This window comes from Microtus pennsylvanicus, chromosome 7 (genome assembly GCF_037038515.1).
Source record: "Microtus pennsylvanicus isolate mMicPen1 chromosome 7, mMicPen1.hap1, whole genome shotgun sequence".
NCBI lineage: Eukaryota > Metazoa > Chordata > Mammalia > Rodentia > Cricetidae > Microtus > Microtus pennsylvanicus.
The window spans coordinates 57,748,467-57,760,196 of record NC_134585.1 but is presented as its reverse complement, the minus strand read 5'-3'; the positions used below and the strand labels follow the sequence as shown (position 1 = coordinate 57,760,196).

Below are 11,730 nucleotides of genomic sequence, written 5' to 3'. Positions count from 1 at the left end.
CATGATACACCTGCTGGCTGAGACTCAAAACAAACCCTGTAAACTCCTCTGTCAGGTCCCAGGGTGGAGGGTCTGGGGTCCACCGCCCCTCTGTCCATGCCTCTGCCACTCCTGGGGAAGCTCACCTGGGGCTGGCACTGTTTCTCTCTGTGGGTTGTAGTCTCCACTACGGGCATTTATGGATATAGATGCATCATTTAGAATTTAAATTTCTTTGTACTAGAAACACCCAAGCAGTAGTTTCAAATATGAAATCCATTGCTCTCACACGAGTCAAGCCAGGGTTTGGTCCTGTTTGTCACAATGACTCTGTGGTGACCAAGACTCTGGGCTTCTTCTGTGACTGTGCTACATCGCAATCATGGTCACTACTCCAGGGTACTTCAGGGTGCAATATGGCTGCTGGGGCTCTTGCCACCATGCCAGCATTGCCGACGGCTGAAAGAAAGAACAAGGCGAAGAGGAGCACACTCCATTCCCGAAGTCACATCCCAGAAGCTGTTGTACAGCCTATTGCTCTCAAACCATCTAGCCACCTCTAGCTGGAAGGCACAGAAAATCATGCTTAAAATCAGAGTCCTGAGAAGGAAGATCCAGCAGTCCTGTCCTCGTCATACCGCATAACCTGAGTGGAAGGTTCCAGATGTGATGTCTGGTGATTGGACCCCGCGTTCTCCTTCTTGGCCCTGCCTCCAGCTTCGGCCCTTGATGCAGCGTAGGGAGCAGGTGCACATGTCTCTTGGCATCTCGAGCAGAGACAGGATCATTTTGATGATCAGGGCCTGCCAGGCCATCCCAAAGAGGATCCACAGGGAGACGATGTTCTTGTACCACACCGGGTACTTTCGAGAGGGGTCCATCCCTGAGGAAGAGGCAAGGCCAGAGGAGGTGGGTGCTGGACAGACAGAAGTTGGGAGGCCTAAGTGATGAGTGCAATGCAGGAAGCCCACAGACTTGACATTCCCAGCCTGTGGCTGCTTGTCTGGGATTCCAGGAAGCCGCTGGGATGAGCTGGCACCTTCTATCTGGAGATGAATCTTTTCTAGAGTTTCTCAAAGTGCTCTTGGGTAGGCAGAATAAACAGTAAAAATGGCAATTTTACCAAAAGCAATCTACAGATTCAACGCAATGCCCCTCAAAATCCCAGCAAAATTCTTCAAAGATCTCGAAAGAACGGTACTCAACCTCATATGAAAAAGCAAAAAACCCAGGATAGCCAAAACAACTTCTGGGGGCATCACAATCCCTGACTGCAAACTCTACTACAGAGCTACAGTACTGAAAACAGCCTGGTATTGGCATAAGAACAGACAGGAGGACCAATGGAACCGAATAGAAGACCCGGATATCAATCCACACATCTTCAAACACCTGATCTTTGATAAAGAAGCAAAAATGGAAAAAAGATAGCATATTTAACAAGTGGTGCTGGCATAACTGGATATCAACATGTAGAAGAATGAAAATAGACCCATGTCTATCACCATGCACAAAACTCAAGTCCAAATGGATCAAAGACCTCAACGTAAAGCCAGCCACACTGAACCTTATAGAAGAGAAAGTGGGAAGTATACTTGAACACATTGGCACAGGAGACCACTTCCTAAATATAATCCCAGTAGCACAGACACTGAGAGAAACAATTAATAAATGGGACCTCCTGAAACTGAAAAGCTTCTGTAAAGCAAAGGACATGGTCAACAAGACAAACAACAGCCTACAGAATGGAAAAAGATCTTCACTAACCCCACATCAGACAGAGGTCTGAGCTCCAAAATATACAAAGAACTCAAGAAACTGGACACCAAAAGATCACATAATCCAATTTAAAAAATGGAGTATAGACCTAAACAGAGAACTCTCAATCTAAAATGTCTGAAAGACACTTAAGGAAATGTTCAACATCCTTAGTCATCAGAGAAATGCAAATCAAAACAACTCTGAGATTCCATCTTAGCCCTGTAAGAAATGCCAAAATCAAAAACACTGATGACAACTTATGCTGGAGAGGTTGTGGGGAAAAGGGAACACTTCTGCATTGCTGGTGGGACTGCAAGCTGGTACAGCCCCTTTGGATGTCAGTGTGGCGATTTCTCAGAAAATTAGAAAACAACCTTCCTCAAGACCCAGTAATACCTCTTTTGGGTATATATCTAAAGGATGCTCAATTGTGCCACAAGGACATGTGCTCAACTATGTTTATACCAGTTTTGTTTGTCATAGCCAGAACCTGGAAACAACCTAAATGCCCCTCAGTCGAAGAATGGATGAGGAAAATGTTACATTTACACAATGGAGTACTACACAGCAGAAAAAAATAATGACAGCTTGAATTTTGCAGGAAAATGGATGGAGCTAGAAAACACTATTTTGAGAGAGGTAACCCAGATACAGAAAGACAGTTATCACATGTACTCACTCATAGGTGGTTTTTATACATAAAGCAAAGAAAGCCAGCCTACAAACTACAATCCCAGAGAATTTAGACAACAATGAGGACCTTAAGAGAAACTTACATAGATCGAATCTATATGGGAAGTAGAAAATAGAAAAAGACAAGATCTCTTGAGTAAATTGGGAGCATGGAGACCTTGGGGGAGGGTTGAAGAGGGGAGAAGAGAGGCAGGGATGGGAGCAGGGAAAAATGTAGAGCTCAATAAATATCAATAAAAATCAGTAATAATAATAGTAATAATCAAGACACAAAGGACAACCAGAAAAAAAAGTAATCTCTGAGATGCCTCATAGGCTACAATTTTGCAAGCCTCCAGGAGAGGCATTGCTGGTTCTGTTTCCTGTATCCAGCTTTTATTTTGTGTTTATTAAAAATATTTTTAAAATGTATTTTAATGTGTACTGATGTTTTGCCTTCATGTATGTCTATGTACTGCCTGCATGCTATGTGCCTGGAGAGGTCAGAAGAGGATGCCTGATCCCCTGGAACTGGAGTTGCAGGTGGTGTGAGACACATGTGGATGGTGGGAACTGGACCCGTGTCCTCTGCAAGAGCAGCCAGTGCTCTTCATGTAGTCCTTTTTGACCTTGAACTTCCAATTCTCCTTGCCTCTGTCTCCTGAATGCTGGGATTATAGGTATTTGCCACACAGCCAGTTACATGGCACCAGGATCAAGCCCAGGGCCTCAGGCATGTTAGTTAGGTGGGAGCTCGTCCCTCTGTGCCACAGCCTCATCCCGTCTGCTTCATTGTCACCTGGGCTGAAATGGGGTCAGTCCTGGGAGCCAGGGTGTTTGGGAAGGAGTGTGGAGTTGCTGGAGATGTGCCCTGCTTCAGTCCCTAGCATCCATGATTGACATCTGAGTACCCCATACCTGTTTAGAGACAGACTGATACCTCTGTGGTACCCAATGAGATCAGTGGAAATTTTACTTCTGGGTACAGAAGTTGGGAGGCCCTTTATGCCCTTCATTTAATTTTTGGCACAAGAGTTGGTAACTGGCAAAGTGCTCCACTGATCACTTTGATGATGAGAATCATGGGAGGAGCTTGTGGCTGGGGTTTGGGTGACTCTGGTTACTGACTTCAGGCATGGAAAATGAGCAGGTGTGTGTGTGTGTGTGTGTGTGTGTGCACCCGTGTGTGCATGTGTGTGCATTCGCATACATGTGCAGGGTGCGTGTTTATGGATCAGCATTTCTACCCAAGAGAGCTGTCGGTCCATCCTTAAAGGATCAGGAGAGCTGAGATTTGACAAGAGGTGTGGGAAATTTCAGAACAAGTGCGGTTGACCTTAGGCACCTCCCTGCCCTTCTCCAGGCCTTAGTTTCTCCACGTACTTAAGCCAGAGGCCTGCAGATGAAGGAGCCAGGGACTCTCTGTGTGCAAAGATGTGGAGGTAATGAGCAGCTTCGAGGACCACAGCACGCAGCTCTGCTCCCTTCTGGCGTCCAGGGCTTCTGACTGTGCTCAAGGCAGGGAGCTATAGAGCAGACTCTCCCGCCAGTTCCACAGAGCAGCTTCCTGGGAGACCATGGTGGCAGCCTCACTCCTACAGTGAGTGTCTGCCCTTCCTAGAGGCTGGCTGATGCCTCTACCCCCTTGCCAGTGTGCCCATGTCTAGAGAATGCTGCTTAGTTGGAGAACTAGCTTGTTTTTGAGACGGGATCTTCTGAGGTAGACCTGGCTTAAGCTCTGGGATGGCAGGGTGAACCAGACACCTGGGTTCACTTGTGTAAGTTGAGTTCCATCCTAAGACTTAGGAGAACCCTAAGGTTTTTGAAGAAGCTAGGCATGGTGTATGATCTAAACTGCCAAGGGGACAAGACTAGAGCTTACATGAGCCGCTGAGTGCTGAGTCTCATGACACTTTGTAAATGGGAACCCTTCAGGGCTGTGCCATGCCAACCTGCGCTGCTTTGTGTGATAGTCCAGGACTAACGGGAAACAGCAGTGGGAAAAGAAGAGGAAACAGCTTCCAGAAATAAATGTCTCCTGAGCAGAGAGCCAAGCCTGGTCTTCCACGCTGCTGACTGTAGGTCTCCTCAGACACATATCCCCACTATGGGGACGGAGGCAAGCATCTGACCCATTTGGAAGTACCTGTCCATGTTACTTCTTCCTGAGCCACAGACTGGGGAGACCAGGCTGGGAAAGCAGCTCCCGCCCCCTAGGAGACCTTCCCCTCAGTGGAGAAGAGACCTAAGACAGAGGCTCAGAAAGCAATTATGGGGAAAAATGTAAAAAATGTAGAATCCAGCTCCAAGCTGGATTCTTTACTTGACAGTTAAGGATACTGAGGTCCACAGAGGGTTCTGGAATAGCTTGAATCATGTAAACAAATAGATTAGAAATTGTATCTCGCTGAGCTGTCTCAGGCAAATGGTTTGGCCTCTCTAAATTTCAGCTTCCATTTTGATAAAATGGGGGTGACACTTGGGGCTGCAGGCTGAGTGCGTGGTTTGTCATCTGCTCATAGGGTTGTCTCAACAGTCCGCTGAAGGAGTATGGGGAGGATCCTGTTGTATAGGACTGTTTTCTGAGTGTGTGGTTTGTCATCTGCTCATAGGGTTGTCTCAACAGTCCGCTGAAGGAGTATGGGGAGGATCCTGTTGTATAGGACTGTTTTCTGAGCCAGGCTGCCGCCACCTTCATTAGATCAGTGGGACCCACAAGCAAAACTGATCACAGCTGGACTGCTGACCTTGTGGACGGCCAACCTTCCCTCTCAGAAGGGGGTGGGGCTGGCCATTGGCCCCTCACCCAAGTATCCAGCCATTCCTCCTAGCCAGTTGTTTGCACGAGGTCCAGGGTCTTGAGGAGGGCGAGAGTATATAGGCTGGGAAGGACTAGGGGAGGGGTTTCATCTATGTAGCCATGGAGAAGGCATCCTTCAGACTGGGTGACCTTCTGGTGCAGATACTTTAGGGTCACCTGTGCTCCTGCCTGTGAGCCCTCACCTATGCTCAAGAAATTCAAAAATTCCCTGAGGGGAACTTTGGTGGAAGCAAATTTGGTTTGTCGTTGGAACCTCAGCAAGAGTGGGGAAAGGTGTTTAGTGTCTCAGCTCCCACCCCAGGAGGAAGTTGTCACAACAGGCTCCCTCCTCACCCCAGAGCATGGCCTACGGGATATGGTGCCCCCAAGGCTGCCTTGGGTAGTGAAGGAACCTGTAGCCTTTACTCTTGGATCTTTTTAGTGGCAGCAGGAGAGGGAGAGGGAGAGGGAGGGAAGAAGAGGAAAAGAGAGAGAGAGAGAGAGAGAGAGAGAGAGAGAGAGAGAGAGAGAGAGAGAGAACCAGAGCAAGAGCCAGACAGAGACACAGAAGAGATGCCGGGGCTGCCTGGAGCCCCTGCTCCTCCATTGCCACCCCCTCAGCTTTCCTTCACCGTCTCCTGCAGTGCAGTTGTCTCTGGGGTACCTGTGTGGTCTCGGGATACCTGCGTGGTCTTGGGGTACCTGCGTGGTCTCAAGGGACAGCACTAACGGTTCCCATTTGGGGCCTCCGTGGCAGGCCTGTAGTTGGACTGTCATTTCCTCCTGAGGTCAAGGGTACTCTGAGTTCCCTGATTGTTTCACCTGGGTCCTCACCCGGGGTGGGTGGAGAAGTGAGGGAGGTCCAAGTGTTGTGTGTCCCTCTAGGGCTCTGATTTGAGCCCGTAGCTTTGGAAAACAGCTCCACGCTGCCAGCAGGACCCGAGAGATCATAACCCGCCACACTGGGAAAGGAGAGAGCCTACTTAGGTTACAAGCTGTGTCCCAGACCCATCAAGCTACCCACAGTAGACAGTCACCTGCGGTACATTCCCAGGCCCGCCAGCCTTGGGCCACTCACCGATGACGTAGTCACCGAAGCCCACCGTGCTGAGCGTGATGAAGGCAAAGTAGAAGCTCTCCATGTAGCTCCAGCCTTCCATGTGGGAGAAGAGAAGTGGAGGCAGCAACAGAAAGAGCAGGAGGCTGGAGAGCAGCGCCGCGGAGCCTGCCAGCAACGGTGCCTGTGCTGGGTCCTGCAGTAACAGCAACAGTCTGTGGCTCTGTCCTGAGCAGCAAGAAGGAGATGCCCAAATCTCCAGCTTTGAGCCCTCACAGTTCCTTCTGAAAGGCTTCCTGTCTTTGACTTGTTCCAATCTTCTCATGTGCCCCACAGACACTAACGATCAACCCCACAGACACTAACAATCAAACACCCTGTTCTGGGCTTTGCTCCCACAACCTCACCACCTACCTCATCTTTCTGACCCCACCCTTCTGGTTTGGCACCCCATTTCCACCACAGTCCCCCATCTGGAACTGTCTCATCCAGGTTCCTGGTCACCGTCTCACCTGCCAGCTGCCTCCCAGCCACTGGACACATTGATGCACCCCTCGCTGCATAAGGTGGCCCAGCCGGTTGAGCACTACCAGGTTGAGTGGGATCCCCACGAGGGCAAAGAATATACAGAAGAGACGGGCAGCCATGGTCTCTGGGCTCAGGTTGCCGTAGCCTGATGCAGGAGGGAGGGGTATTTAAGCAGATCCTTCCCCCAGCTTTGGGGATGGCCCCTGTGGTCCCCTTGGTGCCTACCCAGCTCTGATGAGAAGACAGAGCGGGGCTGGCACACCAGCCCACAGTTGGCCTGTGGACTCCCATGTTTTTCTGGCTCCACTTCTTGGACTCTGACCCCTGCAAAGCTGTGAGAACCTGGGCAAAGGCCTTGGTCTTTCTGAGCCTACTTTCTTGATCTTAAAATGGGGTGCAGGCATTCACTTGCTTTTGGCTAATGAGAGGCCACAGTAGGGACGTACTGTCGGTGGGAAGGTGAACCTCTGAGCATCGAGTGCCCCCGCCCCAGCCCAGAGAATGGGTGGATGAACATAATGGAAGGTTACCATGCGAGCATCTGGCCTGAAAACCTCAGAGGTATCTTTCTGGGTCTTCCATCTCCTTTCCATTCATGTTTTATTTTGTTTGTGTTAAAAAGGTTTTGTGTTGGCCGGGCTGACCTCAACCTTTTTATGTAACCCTGAACTCCTAATCCTCCTGCCTCCATCTCTCAAGTGCTGAGATCACACAATGATGGTCTGAGTAAGGGCAGGGTTGGGAGTGTGTGAGGGGGGGTAGAAGGTGGGAAGGGGTGGGAGATGAGGGGTACTGGGAAAACAAGGCAAGGATCAAAGGGATGCTGGTCGGGGACAAAGAAAGACGGAGCCTAAATCTTCGGTGGTGTGAGCCTGCCCCCTAGTGGTTAGTCCTGGGTCATGTGTGTGATGCTGTGGGCAAGGACAGCTGACCTGCGTTGGTCCCTGGGAACCAGGGCTGCAGGGATCCAGGGCTTTCTGAACCCCTCTGTGTCCACACAACAGCATCAGGTGCTTTCAAGACAGGCAGGTTCCACCTCAGTCTGGCTCGGAAGGGGAAATATGTCTGGAGGACAGTGATAGGGACTGAGGGCCTGGGAGGGTCTGTAGGACTGGGTTGGATGACCAACGTCCTGTCCTCCATGGCAGCAGTTTCCAAACTGGAATATGTATACAGTTCTCCGGGTGTCTGACGAAATGCAGAAGCCAAGTCCATGGGTCCTGAGGCATGAGATGCTGTTTGCAGGACTGTGGGGGTGTGCTTTCAGATACGACTGCTTTCTTTATAGGGGTGACACCCTCTGGACTACAATCACTGGCCCCTCAGGGTGAGGCTACCTCCCAAGCCACACCAGCTTGTCCCCATGCTGCCCTTACCGATGGTAGTGATGGTGGACACAGAAAAGAAGAAAGAGCCCACAAACTCCCAGCACCCCATACTGGTGGTACTGCCTAGGAGTTGGGTCCCATCTATGTATGCTTGAATGATGTCCTGGAAGAGATGCTGCAGTGACCAACAGGATCTTGGGGGACTGAGCCCCTGCACCCCAAGACACCACTATACCCATGTCTATATCCACACCGACACCCACACTCCTGTAGAGGCCTCGTGTTGTATAGACAGTTTCTCCAAAGTGATGCACTTCCTCCCATGACTTACAGCAGTCACAAGCCCCTCCCCCAAGTTAAATTTCACAGAAATAAGTGCTGAGGAGAGGGGACTCTTCAGTAGAGCTGCCTACAAGTTGTGTAGTGAGCTCTAGGGATGGGAGGTGTCACCCCTGCCGGGCGATCCAACTATCTTTGAGTCACCCACATTCCCGTAGTAACCCTGGTAAACCCAGCTAGAAATGGGTGAGATTGTTTCTTTGGTCAATCATTGGCCCCATCTGACTTGAAGAGACTTTTTCATGTGTCTCCAGAAAAACACACCCAACATCTCCCTCTCTATTTCAAGTCTGTTTGGGGGCAAGAATCACTGATTCTACTAACCAAGGGCTCCCCATGGGCAGAGATCTTGGGGCCAACCCCGTCTCCTCCTTATCCTAGAGCCAGCTCAGGTTCTAGGCCATCTCACAGACTTAAAAACTCATTTGCTCTCTGCCTCTGTCCTAATCTTGCAGGAAACAATAGGCAGATGTTGCCAAATGACAGGCGCAACCTTGGCCTTCAGTGGGACAGGAGAACGAGTTAACTCAGAGATGGGGCCATAGTGGCCGTTTGGGGTATGAAGGGGGCTGTATAGATAGTTTTGGGTATGAAGGGGGCTGTGTAGATGGTTTTGGGTATGAAGGAAGAGGGCTGTGTAGATGGTTTCAGGTATGAAGGGGGGCTGTGTAGATGGTTTTGGGTATGAAGGAAGAGGGCTGTGTAGATGTTTTCAGGTATGAAGGGGGGCTGTGTAGAGGGTTTTGGGTATGAAGGAAGGGGGCTGAGTAGATGGTTTTGGGTATGAAGGAAGAGGGCTGTGTAGATGCTCTGCAGTTTCTTTCACATCTGTTTCTTTATCTGTAAAATAGAACTCTAACAGTGGAGAGTCCTCTGGCTTCCTAGGGCCAGGACACCTTGGGAACACAGAGAAGCAGAGGCGGAAGGCTTCCTGGAGGGAATGACACTTCTGGTGTGTTTCCCCTCAGGGTCTTCCCACTAAGAAGCATTCAGGAAGACAGGACAGTGGAGCAGAGGCTGGGAACGCATACTGTGCCTTGGACATAAAATCATGGGGTTCTGAGAAACAGCCACATGCACAGGGCCACACAAAACCAGCCTCCAGCTCTTGGCTGTGCAGCCTTGCATTCAAACCTCTCTGAGCCTTGGTTCATCATGGAGTGTCTGCTAATGAGGCATCGACGGGGGGGGGGGGGGGGGGGGGGGGGGGGGGGGGGGGGGAGCTGGGCATGGGAAGGACCAAAACAGCCGTGTTTACTGGCAATGGCCAGACAGAGACAGTCCTAGCTCCAGCACCTGCCCATTGACCTGTCCGGAGGATGGGAATTCTCTCCATTTGTCGCCCCTCCTGTCCTACCCCAACAATGCTCTCTCTCTCCAGGGGATTTGGCTTCATCTTAAGGATTCTGGGACACAGGTCCTGGGGTCTCTGTAATGAAACCTTTGCAAGAGAGTGGCGATTGCACGGAGGTAAGCGAGTCTAAGTTCTGTCCCTGCACTCTCGGCAGAGGGAAGTGGAGCAGAACAGTAAGGCAAACACTGATTTGCTCCGCTGCCAGCCCCATGGCCCAAGGGATCAGGAAGAGTTCTCTATGGGAAATCCTGGAGGATGAGCCATCTCCTGCCTCCGTACCCTGCAGCGTCCTCTCCTCTGAGGATCCTCAGGCTCAGGGACCTCTGCTCTTTTCACTGCCCCACTCCTTTTGTCCCTGCCTGCCCTGCAGGTCCAAATACTTCAGGTAAAGTGACCTTAGCCCTAATCCAGTCCAGGCTCCTCACTCTGAGCTCCCTCTCTCCTACGCTCCGGGCTCCTCTCAGTTCCCTTGCTCCTCCATTCTCAGCCCCCTCTCTTCTCAGCTCCGGGCCCCTCACTCTGAGCTCCCTCCCTCCTCCGCTCCGGGCCCCTCAGCTCCCCCTCTTCTCAGCTCCGGATCCCTCACTCTGAGCTCCCTCCCTCCTCCGCTCCGGGCCCCTCAGCTCCCCCTCTTCTCAGCTCCGGGTCCCTCACTCTCAGCTCCCTTGCTCCTCCGCTCCGGGTCCCTCACTCTCAGCCCCCTCTCTTCTCAGCTCCGGGCCCCTCCCTCTGAACTCCCTCCCTCCTCCGCTCCGGGCTCTATTTCACCCACCGACCCAGACTGAGCCTTTCTCCCAAGTTCCCACACTCCTACCAGCTTCTGTTCCTTAGAGTCTGGCCATACCCCCAAGGTATCTGCCCCTCCCGTCCCTTGAAAGACTAGGTGTGGCCTTTCATCCTTGGCGCTTCGTCTCAGTAACCCCCACACAAGGCTGACCAGACCAAATGATAGCTGTCCCCGTGATAACCATATCGGACATCCTTGTAGCCTGTAGCACAGAGAAGCGATCCTCTGTATTCCTTATAGTTGTGTCTCACTTCCTTAAAGATGGAACGGGTCCCCCGCCCTTTGCTAGCCCTAGACGCTTTCCACTGGGTTCAGCCCATCTCCATGGTTACCCAACCCCAACCCCATAAACCTGTTTTCCCCAAGCCTGTTTACTCCACCTCTGGAATAAGGGATAACCTTCCCCAGAGTTACACTGTCTGGGCCAGAGCACTCTTCATCCCTGCTGTGAGCTCCTGCCCCCTGCCCTACCCACTCCTTCTTTCCCAGGGTGGCACCGCTAGTCCCCTAACCCGGATCAGCTGATCCAGCGCTGGGTCATCCAGATGTGTGAAGTTCTTTAGTCGCTCCCACTTGTCGCGCTGGAAGATGTGGCTGGAGTACCGGGCCGCACGACCTTCCAGTGCCCAGAACACACCGGCGCCCAGCACCAAGTAAGCCAGGTAGGAGAGCAGAAGGAGCCCCGTGCCTGGTGCCCGACAGACCCGGGCCGAACATGGTGCCTCAGGAGATCGTGGTCCGCACATGGTGGAGAGGAGCCCAGGAGCGCTCTGGTAGACAGGAACCGGGAATGGGCAGGAAAGGCCAGGAGGGGCCCTTCTTTAAGCAAATGATCGCTGGTGGCCTTCTTCCCTCTGAGGAGTGCTGCAGGGTGCAATGGCCCTGCCCACCATCAAGGATCCAATCCCGGTGACAATAAGATAACTCACCAGAGAGTTGGAGTGCCCACATCAGCATCAGGAGACCACAGAGGGGTCCCACCTCAGTGCTTCCCTTCAGTGAGAAAGGCTCCTGCAATCCACAGCAGGGAAGAGAAACTTCCAAAGGCTATTGTCACAGGGCTCCTGTCTAAGCTGTGAGACCAGGGACTTCCTCCAAGTGCCTGCTGCGGTCAGTACCACTCTA

At 51.6% G+C, this 11,730-nt stretch overlaps 1 protein-coding gene across 1 annotated transcript; it reads right to left on the bottom strand.

Annotated features, from left to right (window-relative positions):
• Nucleotides 1–348: 348 nt before the first annotated feature.
• On the bottom strand, nucleotides 349–11,351 carry Kcnk17 (potassium two pore domain channel subfamily K member 17). The gene is made up of 6 exons (XM_075979156.1): nucleotides 11,118–11,351; nucleotides 8,174–8,288; nucleotides 6,782–6,942; nucleotides 6,291–6,465; nucleotides 618–862; nucleotides 349–438 (listed from the first exon to the last, which is right to left on the bottom strand). The coding sequence occupies exons 1-6, from the start codon at nucleotides 11,349–11,351 to the stop codon at nucleotides 349–351; spliced, it is 1,020 nt and encodes a 339-aa protein (XP_075835271.1).
• Nucleotides 11,352–11,730: the final 379 nt, after the last annotated feature.

What these genes read in the sequence shown, in the direction of transcription:
- Kcnk17 (XM_075979156.1), bottom strand. Translation starts at nt 11,351, where the DNA reads ATGTGCGGACCACGATCTCCTGAGGCACCATGTTCGGCCCGGGTCTGT. An exon ending in GTCCACCATCACTACCATCG is followed by an intron (nt 6,943 to 8,173) that starts GTAAGGGCAGCA and finishes CTCCTGCATCAG; the next exon opens with GCTACGGCAACCTGAGCCCA. An exon ending in CCTTCCACTCAGGTTATGCG is followed by an intron (nt 439 to 617) that starts GTATGACGAGGA and finishes TCTTTCTTTCAG; the next exon opens with CCGTCGGCAATGCTGGCATG.